The sequence below is a fragment of the Mastigoproctus giganteus genome, chromosome 3 (genome assembly GCF_048544385.1).
Source record: "Mastigoproctus giganteus isolate SK-2022 chromosome 3, ASM4854438v1, whole genome shotgun sequence".
NCBI lineage: Eukaryota > Metazoa > Arthropoda > Arachnida > Uropygi > Thelyphonidae > Mastigoproctus > Mastigoproctus giganteus.
This window is the reverse complement of record NC_143577.1, coordinates 225,769,869-225,785,602: the sequence shown is the minus strand read 5'-3', so window position 1 is coordinate 225,785,602 and position 15,734 is coordinate 225,769,869. Positions and strand designations below refer to the sequence as shown.

General features: G+C 39.9%; 1 protein-coding gene across 4 annotated transcripts in view; it reads left to right on the top strand.

Annotated features, from left to right (window-relative positions):
• LOC150088797 (transducin-like enhancer protein 4) overlaps positions 1–15,734 on the top strand; it is a 204,986-nt gene that overhangs the window by 166,542 nt on the left and 22,710 nt on the right. For all 4 annotated transcript variants that reach the window (XM_090369662.1, XM_090369663.1, XM_090369660.1 and 1 more), the window contains one exon: positions 12,927–13,025. In XM_090369662.1, the coding sequence (XP_090225788.1) occupies positions 12,927–13,025 (99 nt within the window). The remainder of the gene's footprint in view (positions 1–12,926; positions 13,026–15,734) is intronic.

Below are 15,734 nucleotides of genomic sequence, written 5' to 3'. Positions count from 1 at the left end.
AGTTAGAGAGATTGTTTATTTTGCATCTTGGCAACCTGGCGACGTTGACGCTCCTCATGATACAAAACACCACTTCCGCCTTGTCGATGAATCATATATGGGTGTAATTGGGCATGATCAAGAGGTCATAGTCGATTATTTCGATTATACTAATACTGTATCAGTTGAATGACTCTTTCGATTATGGCAAATCATTCGATTATTTCTCTCGATTATGGCAAATCATTCGATTATTTCTCTCGATTATGGCAAATCATTCGATTATTTCTCTCGATTATATCATTCAATTATTTTTTCGATTATATCATTCATTTATTTCTTTCGATTACATCATTCGATTATGACAAATCATTCTATTATTTCATTAGATTATGGAAAATCAGTCGATTATTCAACCATGGGAAGTTATGCCATGGGAAAAAACATTCTACTATTTCAGTCGATTCGATTATTTCATTCGATTATAGAAAATCACGCGATTAATGCAAATCATTCGATTATTGGAATTCATTAATTTATAACAAATCATTCGATTATTTATTTCGATTATTACCAATTATTCTATTATTTCTTTCGATTATCTCATTCGATTATGGGAAGTCATTCGTTTATAACAAATCATTCGATTATTTCATTGGATTAACTGATTCGATTATTTCTTTGGATTAACTCATTCGATTATGGAAAATCATGTGATTATGACAAATTATTCGATTATTGAAATTCGATCATTTATAACAAATCATACGATTATTTCATTGAATTGTGGGAAACGATTCCTTTATGACAAATCATTCGATTATTTCACTCGATTATATCATTCGATTATTTCATTGGATTATGTCTTCGATTATGGAAAATCATTCGATTATGGGAAGTCATTCGTTTATAACAAATCATTCGATTATTTCATTGGATTAACTGATTCGATTATTTCTTTGGATTAACTCATTCGATTATGGAAAATCATGTGATTATGACAAATTATTCGATTATTGAAATTCGATCATTTATAACAAATCATACGATTATTTCATTGAATTGTGGGAAACGATTCCTTTATGACAAATCATTCGATTATTTCACTCGATTATATCATTCGATTATTTCATTGGATTATGTCTTCGATTATGGAAAATCATGAGATTATAAAATCATGCGAATATGACAAATCATCGATTATTTCACTTGCTTATATCATTCAATTATAGAAAGCCATGAGATTATGACAAAGCATTCGATTATTTCATGAGATTATCTCATTCGATTATGGAAAATCTACTGATTTTTCCATAATCGAATCATTCGTTTATAACAAATCATTCAACTGTTTCGCCAGATTATATCATTCGATTATTTCATTGGATTATCTCTTTCGATTGTGGACAATCATTCAATTATTTCGTTAGATTATTTCATTCGATTTTGGAAAATCATGCGATTATGACAAATCATTCGATTATGACAAATCGTTCGATTATGCAAAATCATTGATTATGGAAACGATTCGAATACATAATCGAATTAGAGTGTATCAAATCATTATTCGATTATGACACATCATTCGATTATATCATTCGGAATGATTCAGAATTAATAGAATGATTCATTCGATTATGTCAAATGATAATATTACTCAAATGAATTATATCATTCGAATGATAAGTATTAGTAACTACTAATCATTCGATTATTTAATTATTCGATTATTCGGTTACGCCCATCAGTAGTAATTACATCCGGGAGGCAGTGGGAATTGTGGTGACGCGTGCATAAATCTGAAGGAGTAAAGAAGTCCAATAAGAAGTGGTTGGAGTAATTTTTCCTTATATTTCTCCAAATGATGCTTAAAGCTGGCATCGTTTCATAAAAACAGTTCCCCCGTCCCCTCCCCCCTTGTGTAATCTCCTTCAATTTCTACGTCAACACTACACCTTTGTCACAGCCACAGCGGGGGGTCTCGAAATTCTCTCGCTCAAGTCTCGATTCGCATCTTGATCCATCGTACTCGGTTTCATCCTCTCCATTTGAAACTCCCAGTAATCTCACCCACTCGTGTGTGCGTGTGTGTGAAAAGGGGAGGGGCGTATTCCCCTTCCCCCTACATTCACTGCAGATTCCTTCTGATATTTCAAAGGATATTATTTTGTCGTTTTCTGTCTTAGTGGGTTGCAGATAAGTGACACAGGGACCTCACCTATCTCGCGCCATGATTTTGGTGTCCATTGATTCCACGGTCAGGAATTCCTGCTTCTATAGAACAGCGTCGGCTCTTTTTTTCTGTTTTTTTATTTCCTTCTCGCGGTCTCCGAAAATCGAGGCGATCCGTCACCACGATATCAGCAAATGCGCGCTTTTGTGGTGGGGTAATGAAGTGACGGTAGGAAAGAGGAGGGGGGAGAGCAGATGGGACAGGAACATCCGGTCTTGTATCTGCTCAGCCAACTAATCTACCATCGTCCGCCATTGAAGCAAACAGGCTTTATTTTGTGGAGTAACTCATTTCATTCACCAGCTTGACAGTGTTTGTTTATACTCGCTGGGGATGAGGGAATCCTGGAAAGGGACTTCTTCAGCGTCTCGTGTTAATGACCCAACGATAAAAACTAAAAGAACGCGTTCACCTTTTTCCAATCTTCCAACGATATTTTGAAGTTAAACCTCTGTCAGTGAGCCATCTTTGGCAATCTGTTCCGATGGCCAAACCGTGGGTGGTGTCTAATGTTTATCATATTAGATTATCGCATCCGTCGGATCCACTGCGCTCACAACAGGTGTACTCTACCTCGTAAACTAATAATCATCTTCCCCCCTTGCGATGCTCGGTGAACGTGGTTAATAGGTCGTTTGTTCCCTCTATGAACGGGGGCTGGAGAAGGGACGGTGTCTTCCCTCCTGCGTCACAACGGGTGTCCATATTGTGCTCTTATATCCGCTGACGTGTACATTATGTCGCTAGTACGGGGTGTCTGTTTGTGCACACGCAATCCTTTGTGTCTTTTCCCTCTACCATTCTACCGATTTCTTATAGACGTTGGAAGACGACAGATGTCTTGATGTTACCGTATTGTGTGGATGCGTAATCTCGGATTTCCTTCGCTACTTTTCATCCCAAAACGTGGAAGGTTTTTTCGTCTGTCTATCTTTGGAGAATAAGGTGGTGAATATAATTGCGCGGGTCTCACAAAAGAACAGACGGATCGGTTTGGAATTGAACTGATAGACAGTATGACGCCATGTTTGGAATGACGTCACAATCATGTGACTTTGACTACTAATCAGTTATCACATAACACTCTGTGGTAATCTAAGTGTGTATGGACGGGAGACAATGAACCGCATGACCGGTAATGCCAAATCACGTGATGGTATCTTGAGAAAAATATATGAACTGAATAGAATTTACTTAATCGCTCCTCTTGTACCAGCTGGTGTCGAGGTTTCACAGAGAGATCGCCATCTTTTCTCGTCACGAGCAACGGTTTTGACCTGTCTCCAGTACGCTCCCCTCTCAGCTAGTCTATTATGGATGTTATCTGCCCATTTCATACGTGGCCTTCCCCCTAAAGGGTTTGGCTTGTCAGGGCAAACGTGGAAACCAATTGTCGCCCACCATCCAATTTGGGCTTCTTTGAATTTGCATTTGAAGCGGATTTACGTTTAATGCAGGTTATGGACTCGGTTTCATCTTGTCTTCTGTTTCACTCTACGAAGGTACTTCATCTCGGCAGCCTGCAGTAGGCTCCGATGCTGAAAAGAAAGGATCCATGACCCACATCTAACTTGGTCTTCTTGCTCACATCCTTCTTGCTGATAAGTCCTCAGTTTATGGCATGGTACAGGCGTTCTTAGGCTGTAATCCTTGATTTCGCTCTTCATCTATTTGGTCATCCTCGCTGATGATAGATCTCAAATACCTGAAATACCAAATCCCTTCAATGTTTCTCCCATCTAAGGCGATCAGATGCTACACAGGTCTAAGGGAAACTACCGTAGGCTTGGTCTTGCCAGAGCTAATGACCATTCCTGGTATATGCCTTGTAGTCCGTGATGATATCATCCATGATGATGATGAACAGATCCAAAGAGAAAATGCCTCCTTGGCTCATACCCGATGTTGTCAAGAATTCTTCTGACTTTACGCTTCCAGTTCTCACTTCTGTTAACATTTTTCTTCTCTGGCCCTCTCCTTAACTCACACCATGGAACCTTGTCAAATGCCTTCTCAAGATCAAGGTAGCAAAGATTCACTTCTGAGTCGTACTCAATGGATTGCTCAATAATCTGCCGGAGCTTAAAGATAAGATCTTGTGTACTCCTTCCCTATCTGAACCCGCATTGTGCCTCCTTCAGTAGCCCTTCCATCTCTTTGCTCAGCCTTGTTTCTAGTATTCGAGAATACACCATCCCGGGACGCTAAGCAAGGAATTGCCTCGATGGTTTTGGCACTCCCGGTTGCCACCCTTTTTAAGGATGGTGGCACAATGACTGTTAAATCCAAGTTTGCCAGTATCTTCTTACTCTTCGATGCCAGATGTATCACTCTCCATAAAAGATCCGTTCCTGCATCACCCACATACTTCACCATCTCAAGTGTTATGCCATCATGTCCGGCTGCCCCACCGGCTTCTAACTTTCGTATAAGCCGCACTCAGCTCTGCCACACTGATATAGTTCTCCTTGCTGTCTGCATCTACAATATCATCACATAAGCTGGATCCCTCACGATCTTCATTCCCTGCCAAGAGTTTTTGGAGATACTCCTCCCACCTTTTCATAACTTCACCCGCCTCGATTAGAAGCGAACCTCCCGTCGATTTGTTGAACGTCAAGGGACATTCCTTCTCCTTCTTCATGTTCTTGGGGACCCTGTAGAACAGTTTCTGGTTTTCGTTCTTTGCCGTTTCGGGAAATTTTGATTTGACTTTGTTGCTATGACTGTCTGTTTGGCTGTTTCTCTTTATACCATGTATTCTTCATAATTCCTGCTGCTCCTTGATGAGAGGTATTCTTTCCACCGAGCTTTTTTTTTTGTCTACCTCAGAGTAGTAGAGTGTTTATTACTGAGTAGAAATTTGTATAACGTAGCGCCATGTGAATGTAGAAATGAAAAGGAAAAATAATAAATTAGAGAGTGGGAGAGAAAGAAAGAGAGATTGGTTGGTTGTTGTTGGGTTTTTAGAACCATCGGCGACTAAAGCCATGTTGCTCCGTGTGTGTATATTGTCTGTAAGGTCATTTTCTGTTTAATGGACGAAAAACCCGAGTTTTCGGGAGAAAAAGCCATGCTACCCTCGCTCGAGACTGACTAACTCAGCTACGTTGTGAAAAATACCCATAAAAATTACTCACGTCATTAACGGGATTCGAACCTAGGTGGTTTCCACCCAATGTGAGGAGGATGGTGTTTCTACCAAATGTGCTACCACGAGGGCGAAAGAGAAAGATAAATAATGAGAAGGAAAGGAATGGAAAGGAAAGGAAAGAGAAAGAGGAGCAGATGAGAAGAAAGATAACGAGAAAAAGAGATAAAAAGAACCGAGAGGGGGAGAGAGAAAGATAGAGCGTGGTAGAGAAGTAAGGAGAAACAAAAGAACAGAGAAAGAAAGAAACGAAAAAGAAAAATAAGAGAATGAGAGATAGAAACGGGGTTTAAAGCAAAACAAAACAGAAGCAGAAAAAGAAGGAAAGAAAGAGTGAGAAGAAAAAGAGAAAAAGAAAGAACGAGAAACAAAAGAGAAAGAAAGAGTGAGAAGAAAAAGAGAAAAAGAAAGAGCGAGAAACAAAAAAGAAAGAAAGAGAACTGATAGAAAGATAGAGCGTGATAGAGGGACAAAAAGGAAATAGAGGGATACAGAGAAACAAAAGAGGAGAAAGAAAACGAAAGAAGAGAAAGAAACAGAAGAATATATAAGAGGAAGGGGAGGGGGGATAAAGAGAAGCAGAGAAAAAAGAAAGAAAATGAGAAACGAAAGAGATAGAAAGAATCAAAAGAGGATAAAAAGAAGGAGAAACAAAAGAGAAGCAGGGAAAGATAGAAAGAAAGGGTAAGAAGCAAAAGAGAAGAAGAAAGAAACGAAAGAGAGAAAAATGAGGAGAGAAACGAAGGAGAAGGAATGATGGAGACAAGAGCTTGAATGATGTCAATCGGGTTGCTGAAGGGATGAGACAGTGATGGTCAGAGATTTAGTTCATTGGTTGCTGACTCATAATGGTCCACGACGTTGTGGAAATTTACCATCTGACACTCTCCAGTTATTCACCAACTTTTATCTCTGAAAATCAAATCGCCGATAGTAGCGAAATGGGCAAGCATCGACCCCAGTTGGTATCCACCCCCCAAGGTCATTTCATCCCTCAGATTGAACATTTACAACTGCAAGTGGCACGATGCTTACCACTGGGTATTTAGAGAAGGTTTAATCCTCACGATGGCATCTCACTGTCCTGTGATGGACGAGATCAACGTACGGAACTCACCACTCGCTGCTGCCCCTTCGCACCCTTCAGGGGACGACTAATTACCGCGCCCAGCGGTGTTCAACCCACTTTTACGTCTTCCAAGATTCTCTTCGAGCGCTTTTTCCCGAAACCCGACGTAAGCAAACCACGGGGACCAGATAATTTGGAAAATTAAAGGCGGCCACGAGAAGCGAAAGAATTGGCCAATGGTGGCCGCACTTGGCGGTGGGAGGGCGGGTCTCCGGCAGCGTTTCTTAACAAGTGCGTGGAATTTGAACTAAACTAAACCGTGCCGAGGGTACCGATCGGCGCAAGAAGATTAATTACGAACCAAGTTCGCCGTTCCTCAGACCGGACTGATAATTGTGAAGTATATACGGTTGTGTCTCACGTGGAAGTGTCCTAGGTCTCGTCACGAGCCCGCAGTACGCACGGCGGCAATTAATACTTTTCACACGCTAATTGGTTCGGTTCCATAAAGTAAGCAGTCACGTAATTAATGAACCTTCCTAAGTGATTTATGTGATCTTCCCTTTGCACTCGACATCGCCCAGGATATATGGCACGCGCACCGTAAATCTTACTTTACGAGACCTCCTTCTTAATTAGTAATTAAACGGGAAGAAATCTCCGCGCAGCATCACATTCTCGTATAATTGTAATTTATTTGCATATTTTCACGTTTCCCCGTTTTCTCCAAACTGCAATTTTTCACGAGGCCCTTCCTCCCCCTCTGGTCCCGTGCGACCCAAATGAATCGGACAGATGACATCGTGACTGAAACGCGTTTCCCAATACGTCGCCACCACCACTGATAGGTACGTTTAGCGCTAGCAGCAATAAGGAGTGCTCCTATACTTTTGGTAAGTCAGTGTAGTGCAGTTTAAAAATTAGCCATCCAAAGTTTCCAATCTTCTTTTTTAAGTGAAAAACCAAATCGGATGGAGTTGCCCTAATAAAGCGTATTACAATTCATGTCAAATACACTATATTGACAAAAGTATCGACCAGACTTTGAATAAACCATCATATGCGCCCTCTATTATAAATGCGTCATGTTCAAGCCACACTCAAGCATATCTAATAGAAAGCAATTTGTTTATACTTGTTAAGAATTAATTACGCAATGGGAACTTATATCCGAAGAAAATTAGTTTCTTCAGACCTCGTGCTAGATAAGGATCTTGTTTTTAACCTCTTGGAAACTTCGGTTCATCCAGCAAACTGACCACAGTATACTTAACTGGAGCTTCGAGGCAGTGAAAGGCTCGAGGCTCCACTGTTTATTCTGATTCCAGAGATCTAAATTCTGTTCCTTCCATACCCTTCATTTATGGTATGATCTTCAAGGATTGGTAATTATTCTTTCATCGTTTTTAGTGGGGTTCACCAATTCATGATCTGTCGATGTTTTCACAGAAAATTTTAATGATTCTTCGACAGATGGTAATAAGGATTGAAGATGAAGGCCATTCACCACAGTCCAAAACGCAGAAATTGGTGGGAAGATGATATTTACTTCTTCTTTGTAGACTTTCATCCCTAAAAAGGCAGCAATCAGTGTAAGATTATGGTAACATTTTGCAATTTCAGTTACATGAGCAAGATGAATCAACTTATTTGGATAATGCGAGGGACGTATTATGGTATTCTTGGCGTCAATCAAAACCCAGAACAGTTCTTAGAAATAATTGGAATCATCACGTTTATACCAACCGATTTTTCACCTAAAAGGTGGATCAGAAACCGCCCGAATGGGGCGTGCAGTTGCATCGAGAGAACTCCAAAAAAAAGGCAAGGTTTTTCCAAGGACAATGAGACGCAAATACGACATATGGCAGCATGAAGCGAAACCTTATTGCTTTCCTATCGACACAAAACTAGCCTTGTGTCGAGTTCGGCACAAGTAGTTTACTCTTCTTGAGCTGGCAGCTTCGGCAATGGCTTCGCTCAAAGACTTTCACTTGATCGATCGCCAAAAGAGTGTCACGCAAATCAGGACTGCTGTATGTTTGCTCACGTTTATCTGCGTACAACTTCTGTTGACAGACTCGCCCCTCTTTTCCTTCCGTTTGCTCCTTTGCTTTCTGTATAGTGTGGGCAGGGGGAATGAAAAGAGAGCAGGGGGGTTGCATGCGATGACTGCTACTGCCTCGCGGTTCCCGTCACTTGGCTGACTGTGTACACTCTGCAACGTTCTATTTGTTGAACTGAGTCGAGTTCCTATATACCCTACGAGCTTGCCTCGGGCTATTTGAATGTGTCTGCGAGTCTTTGTGCCAAGTATTCTCGATGCCGTGAGAGAACAGCCATTTTTCTTTCCACTACCAGGAACCCCTATTAATTGACGTGTAAAAATTCTTCCATTAATGTCAGCAGGGGTGCATCTACTGCCGTTTCTGAATACACCACTCTCTGATCCGACTACAAGTCGGCGCCTCTTTGTTTCTCATCGCGAACCCAGGAGAGCTACTAATCCTGTTTACGTAGCGAACAGCCCTTTCCCCCAGTGCAGAGAGGTTTCCCCTTCTAACAAGGCTCCAAAGATTTGTTGTAACAATAGTTCCTCTTTTCTTATGGCTTTCTCAACCTCTCTACATGGTTGGCATTCATCTGGAAATCTGTCTGGTCTTACGTGCACCAAGATAAGATCTTTATACCGATAAGATTACGTTGTTGGACTTCTATTAAAGATCCGGAATCTTTAATTTGATTAAAGATCTGGCATCTTTAATTGGTGCTTCCATTAAAGATTCGACATTTGGCACCAAGATTGTATTGTCGGCACTTCTATTAAAAATCCATTTAGGAAAACCAACAAATTGGTGTACTATTTTAATCTCGAAGTCCTTCCAAAAGTGCATGGAAAGGTAGACTTTCAGACGGATCATTGTACCACCATCAATTACAGATTATGACTGATTCATTAAGTCATTAAAATTGTCCAGTGCTGGTGACAACGTCGAGTAATCTTGTATCAAATGCTGTTAGTTAAAGTAATTTGTCTTGAGGTCCATGGTGGTTGACAGTTACACTATGACCCCTCCCCAGGCGTCTCCGTAGCCAGGTGGGAAGGAGCAGCAGTGCGTAGTACACGCTTCTTGATTAGACCGGGGTTCGAGCCCGTCACCACCAAATATGGAAGATGCGGAAAGGTCAGGGAATGACCACCGCATATCCCGGAGCAATATGGCCTTAGTTGCTAATGCTCCAAACAATAACAGCAATGACCCCTCCCCAACGTTGTAGCAGTGAGAACAGCTCAGAGATATTCGACTTGTGGTTATTTTTAGATTGCTAATCCCTCTTGTTTTTCCAATCATCTTCTTGTTTTTAAACGTTGGAATTTTCAGTTCTGACTGAGACACCAGACATTCTAACAAGGCTCCAAAAATTTGTTGTAACAATAGTTCCTCTTTTCTTATGGCTTTCTCAACCTCTCTAAATTGTTGACATTCATTTGGAAATCTGCCTGGTGTTAAATGCATTCGGCACCAAGATAAAATTACACTGTTGGCGCTTCTATTAAAGATCCAGCATTCAACACCACGATCTTTATATCAATAAAATTACACTGTTGGTGATTCGTTATAGGAATACCAACAAATTGGTGCACTACTTTAATCTCGAAGTCCGTCCATGGAAAGGGAGCTTTCGAACGGATCAATTACAGACTATGACGGATTCATTACGTCATTAAACTGTCCAATGCTGGTGACAACGTCGTGCAATCTTGTCTGGATTTAGATCTTCATTAGCCACGCTATCAAATGCTGTTAGTTAAAGTAATTTGTCTTGAGGTTCATGGCGGTTGACAGTTACACCATGACCCCTCCTCGTGGGGGAGGGAACAGCTCCAGGAAATTCGACTTGCTGTTCGTTATTTTTGGACTGCTAATCCCTCTTGTTTTTCCAATCATCTTCTTGTTTTTAAATGTTGGAATAAAGTGGGTTTTTTTTACGTTCCCTTTTTGGAGTGATTTTGTGTTCTCATTACCAGCGTCTCATCCAGCTACTGCTTCTCCACAGGATCCACTAAACCACATTCATTCGCAAATAAACGCTCCGCTTGTCACTCTGTTTGCGTTTCTGTCTAGCTAAGGTGTCACCTTCCATATTTATATTCCCCGCTGAAATATCTCACGTCCGATTCGAAACCAAGGCGACCTTCCAGACGCCTTGAGACCTACCCTTAGTTTACGGACGAACCGCAAACACTACAAAGCAAAGCGTCATGTTCCCTTTGTGCACGGAGAGTGTCACTGAACTTTCCCCCCTCCCTCCATTTTTTTTTTTTTTTTTCTTCTTTCTTTCCGTGTTCTTCCCAACATCGCGTCGACGTTATTGCCAACGCCACCGACCAATTTATTATGGATGACACGGTGCCGTTCATCACTCGCGAACGCCGTCATCTCTCCGATGTTTTGCATGCACGCAGAGGGTTGCTGTTGCCATGGGTGACGGGTGCACTCATGGTTGCACCCGACGCCATTGTAGGACAAGACCTGGCCTGGCTCTTCCCCGAGCTACTGGGAACAAAGGCGGGCACATCAGATGACGGGTTAGCGAGACGAAAGGCGGGAATGTGGGGGGAGGGGGGAGTACATAAGGGACCAGTGAAAGCACGTTCGGCGGGGCGTAGCTGCCGACTGATTTTGCCTCTACAGGCATATATATGATGAGTTCGATGTGTGTGTGTGTGCAAGGGAGAGGCTGCTGGATGAAAGCTCGGTGACCCTGTTCTGTTCAAGTAATTCCCCCGCTGTGCTAACAATAGGGACAGAAAAAATAATAGACCACTGTCTGACCCCCTAACTCGACTGTAGAATTCACTTTCGATCTTAGGGATAGCTGTAAATAGCAGTGGGAGGAATTACAGACAGAACACGTAGTCTCAGACACTTCCCCCTCTGGATTTCATATTATTTCATACCGTCTGAGGGATAGATTCTTCCATAATGTTTGACCCTTCCTGGGAGGAGATTTCTTCTAGGAAGGGGCGAAGAAGATTTCCCCAGAAATTCTCCATTTGCTTCTTCCTAGAGAGAACTCTGTCCCTTTCTAGGAGAAATTTGCTCCTTTCTGGAGGTGGAAGTTCCCCTCTCCTAGGAAGCATAAAATTGTTGGCGTAATGCCTAAAAGACAAATGCTATTCCAGCACCATCACGATCCACAATTTGTAGAATGATACGTACTTTTCATAATATGCGTGGTGTGGACAATCTTCTGAGATATAGCAGACCAAGGAAGTTCAAGTGGAGGCGAACTGACTCCTGTATCCAAATTATCCAGGACGAATTGAAAAAGATACGAACTCTTCCTGAAGTTCTCGATGGCGGTTGACGGAATCCCTCGAGATTTTATTCTATATACGGTTACAGCAGACTGAAGGAAAAAGATGGTTATTACAAGCAAGATGGTGTCTCTTCTCATTATCTCTTGTCGTACAGAAATATGGTTGAAAAACTTCCTGGAAAGTGAATAAGCTTTCGTATATACCTATCCGATGGTCCCCAAGATCGCCATATTTAACCCCCACTGATATTTTCTTGAGGTTATCGAAAAACAATCACAAACCAGGACTATGGATATGTTAAAAATTGAGTTGCTCTGAACACCAACTTTGGATTATTGTAAAATTTTAGTAAATCCTTATCCTTCCCTATTGTATATAATACACGATTTTTCTCTTTGTGCTTGGACAAACGAGATCCATTCTTTAATTATAAAGCGACCAGTATTAATCTCTTTCCTCTTTCAAATAACAATATCGATAATTGAACTGCTTACTAAAACTAAGCACCGAAAATGTTTTCTCTATTTTATACATTTTCAAAACAAAAATGTATAAAATGGTGAAGTATTTTGAGATTTGCTCATTTTCCCCCTAGATAATGTCACTTTTGCGTGTTGAATACCTTCCCAAGCAGAGATAACTGTAAACAGTCTGAATTGGATTGAGATCCAGTGATTGCATGAGACAAGCGATGGAACGTCTCTTTCCTTGTTAAATCAATGCAATCCCCCATCAACCCCCCTCTCCTCCAGATGTGATGTGTGCAGATATTATCGTCTTGAAAGATACGATCACCACAAAGCACACCCATCCACCATTTCTCGAAAATTGTGTGAGAAATAAAGGGACTTAATCCATACCAGAAATCCATGCATGTGTATGGTTGTAGTAATAGGAGATCATGCTTCCATTTACTTTTATTTTAGGGGGAGCTGTGATTGGTTAACAATACCGACCCTGGACTATACCCAGACCTGGTTTTTTTCTTTCCAAAGCGATGAAGTTTATGAAATAAAAATAGTTATAAATATAACTACTTTAACAATTCTGACGAGGTTTTTCATCCCGTTATTTCAAGTGGTTTATCAAGAATAACTCAATTCATTCAGTGCAATTTAATGTATGGAAAAGCTAATTCTAAGTTTTTAAGATTTGTTTCGTCTTTTAGCGAAATTCAATATCTCCCCACGAAAGGGAGAAACCCAGGAGTCGTTCACCAGACATGGATCCTGACAAGAAACGGAGAAAAGAGGAAAAACACGACCATGTAAGCAGATTCACGTTGAATTTCTAATCCCTCTGTTAACTATAAAACTCCATTAATTACATGACTTTAATTGCAAAGTAATGCTCTATAAGAAAAGAAAAATTTGACTATTAATCCTCACTTTAAAATCATTGCAATCATTTTGATCAACTGTGAAAGTTATAATTTTAATTTTCAATAACACAATTATTCACACTCTTTTACGTCACGCTGATGACGTAACAGATTATACTCTTGTCATTCTAAGTCGGGAAAATTATGTGCATTTATTTTCATCCATTTTATCCAAAGGAAAATATTTTTCCTACTTTTTTCTGTTTTTTTTTAAATTTTTTACAGGTTTTTATAATTTAAGATAATACCCATGGAAGCTTGATGATAGATCGATAGATCCTTGATGGGCTTGAGATATTCTGAACAGACTCACGTCAGAATGAACAGAACATCCTGATCCAAATAAAAAATAAGCCTGGGGGGGGGAGGGAATAAGAGTTGATTTATTGCTAAAGGGGCTTCTCCCCGGCTCAGTGGTGTCCAGTTTGTGGAGATCCAACTGAAAGTCTGATACCCTGATCCTGGACCGTCGTTGGAAGCAACGAACCAACAGAACAAGATGAGGCACCGTATACTTAAAAAAATAAAAACAATAAATAAGAATAAGCAGACTTATCAAAATGTTTATTCTCATTTATTTACTTTTCATTAATTTTATAAACGAACCAATTGTTTATCAATAATAGATAAACGTTTCAAAGATGATTAATAATCTCTTCATCAGAGTTATTATTGCTGATAGTCACTCTGATGAAGAGGGTGTGCAACTACGATCGAAACGTTGACGGAAACAATTTCTGGTGTCCACTTGTGAAATCTGTTACTCCATTTTGTGCCAATGTAAAGAAATTGTTCTTCTTTATTCCCTTTTAGTCGCAAGGACAGCATCTTTGGAAGGCCCTGACAGGAAAAGAAATCTCTCCTGTCCCGAAACAGTCAACAGATAGAAGATATTAATGAGATTACGAATAAGTAGCGCGATTTAAACACGCCCATATTTGCGAAGGGTTTTCTTTTCTTCTTTTTGCTGCTCTGTACGATAACTGGTGCAAATAAAATGTTATTTGTTCCCAAGACAAGCAGCTGCTTTCATTGTCTTTTAGCGCGAGTAGAAATTAGTGTTAAATGTTCGAAATGATTTATGGGATGCCTCGTGCGATGTTGCACGCAGTAGAACAGCTTGTGGCCCGCTAATTAATGTCAGAATGTTTTGATTATTCAGAACGGACACCACTTTATTGATTATTGATTACTCGGCTGACATTGGGGTGGTGATATCTTCGTTTCCGTTCAATTTTACACGTAATTAATAAAAAGAAAACATTCGTTACTTTTATTTATATTTCGCTTGATTTTAATGCAGGTCGGGACTATTTATTTCTGCTGATAATTCGATTGCCTTTTTAATTTTCAGAACAAACACCAGATGGGAGATTCAGTCGCCTCATTAACTAGCTTTAGAATTATTTTGCATATTTTTGTATGGCAACTTGTACGTAATGTTTCTGAACATCGAAAAGTGTGTTATTTTGAATAGTTTATCTCAATTGGTAGTGATTTATTAAATCGATGGAGCCATTTTTATCTTTATTGTTTTAAATGATATTTAAATACAGATTAGATAGAATAATTAAATTTATGTACTCTCTTTGTGTGTTCAAATGATATTGTTTAAAAATTAATAGAAAATTATCTTGTTGGAAGTCTTATTGATAACGAATTATCTGCCAGCCTCATTCGAACTTCGATCATTTCAAAGACGCTGCGTTTTCAGCTGTTAGAAGCGTTGTGCGAGCTGTCGGTGTACAATTATAGTTTGTCATGAGTAATTGGCACTCAATGGAAATGATGCGTATTAATCCCTCCCGATGCTGAAGGAGATCCAGACAATCTCTTTTGTGCCACTCGCCGAGTTATGTCATTGTTCGAGAAGGAGCTGCTAAAAGAGATTTAGAGAAATTAAGAAGGGCATTGAGAAAGGGAGAGATCAAGAGGAGAGACCAAGAATAATTAAGAGAGACAGATTTAGAGAGATAAAGAAAAAATAAAAAAGGGATCAAGAGAGATAAAGAAAAAGAGCGAGAAAATAATCAAGAGGGAAGAAGATAATGGATTAAGAAAGGGATTCCGAGAGATTTAAAAACAGATTAATTGAGAAGATTAAGGAAGGAGTTAATTGAGTCGATCAGAAACGAATTAACTGAGAAGATTGAGTAACTGTTTCAGCGATATTAAAATGGATTAGGAGATGAGATTAGGAAAGGAATTAGGAGATGAGATTTAGAGAGAAATGTGTAAAGTTAAGGAGATAGAGAAGAGATAAACGGAGGTTCAGAGGTGGAGAGAATGTTTGCGATTAAATGTGGACCTCATAGAGATCAAGCGGCAGATTAAAAGAAGATTAAGAGATTGATTAGAAAGAAGAGTTTTAGAGGCAGAAAGATCAAGAAGTAGAGTGAGAAAGAGAGAAAGAAAAGCATTAAGATAGAAGATTATGAAACAGATTCTGAGAGATTAAAAACAGATTGAGAAGATTAAGGAAGGAGTTAATTGAGTCAGTTAGAAATGAATTAACTGAGAAAATTTCGAAACTGTTTCAGCGAGATTAAAATGAATTAGGAGATTAGATTAAGAAAGGTGTTAGGACATTAGATG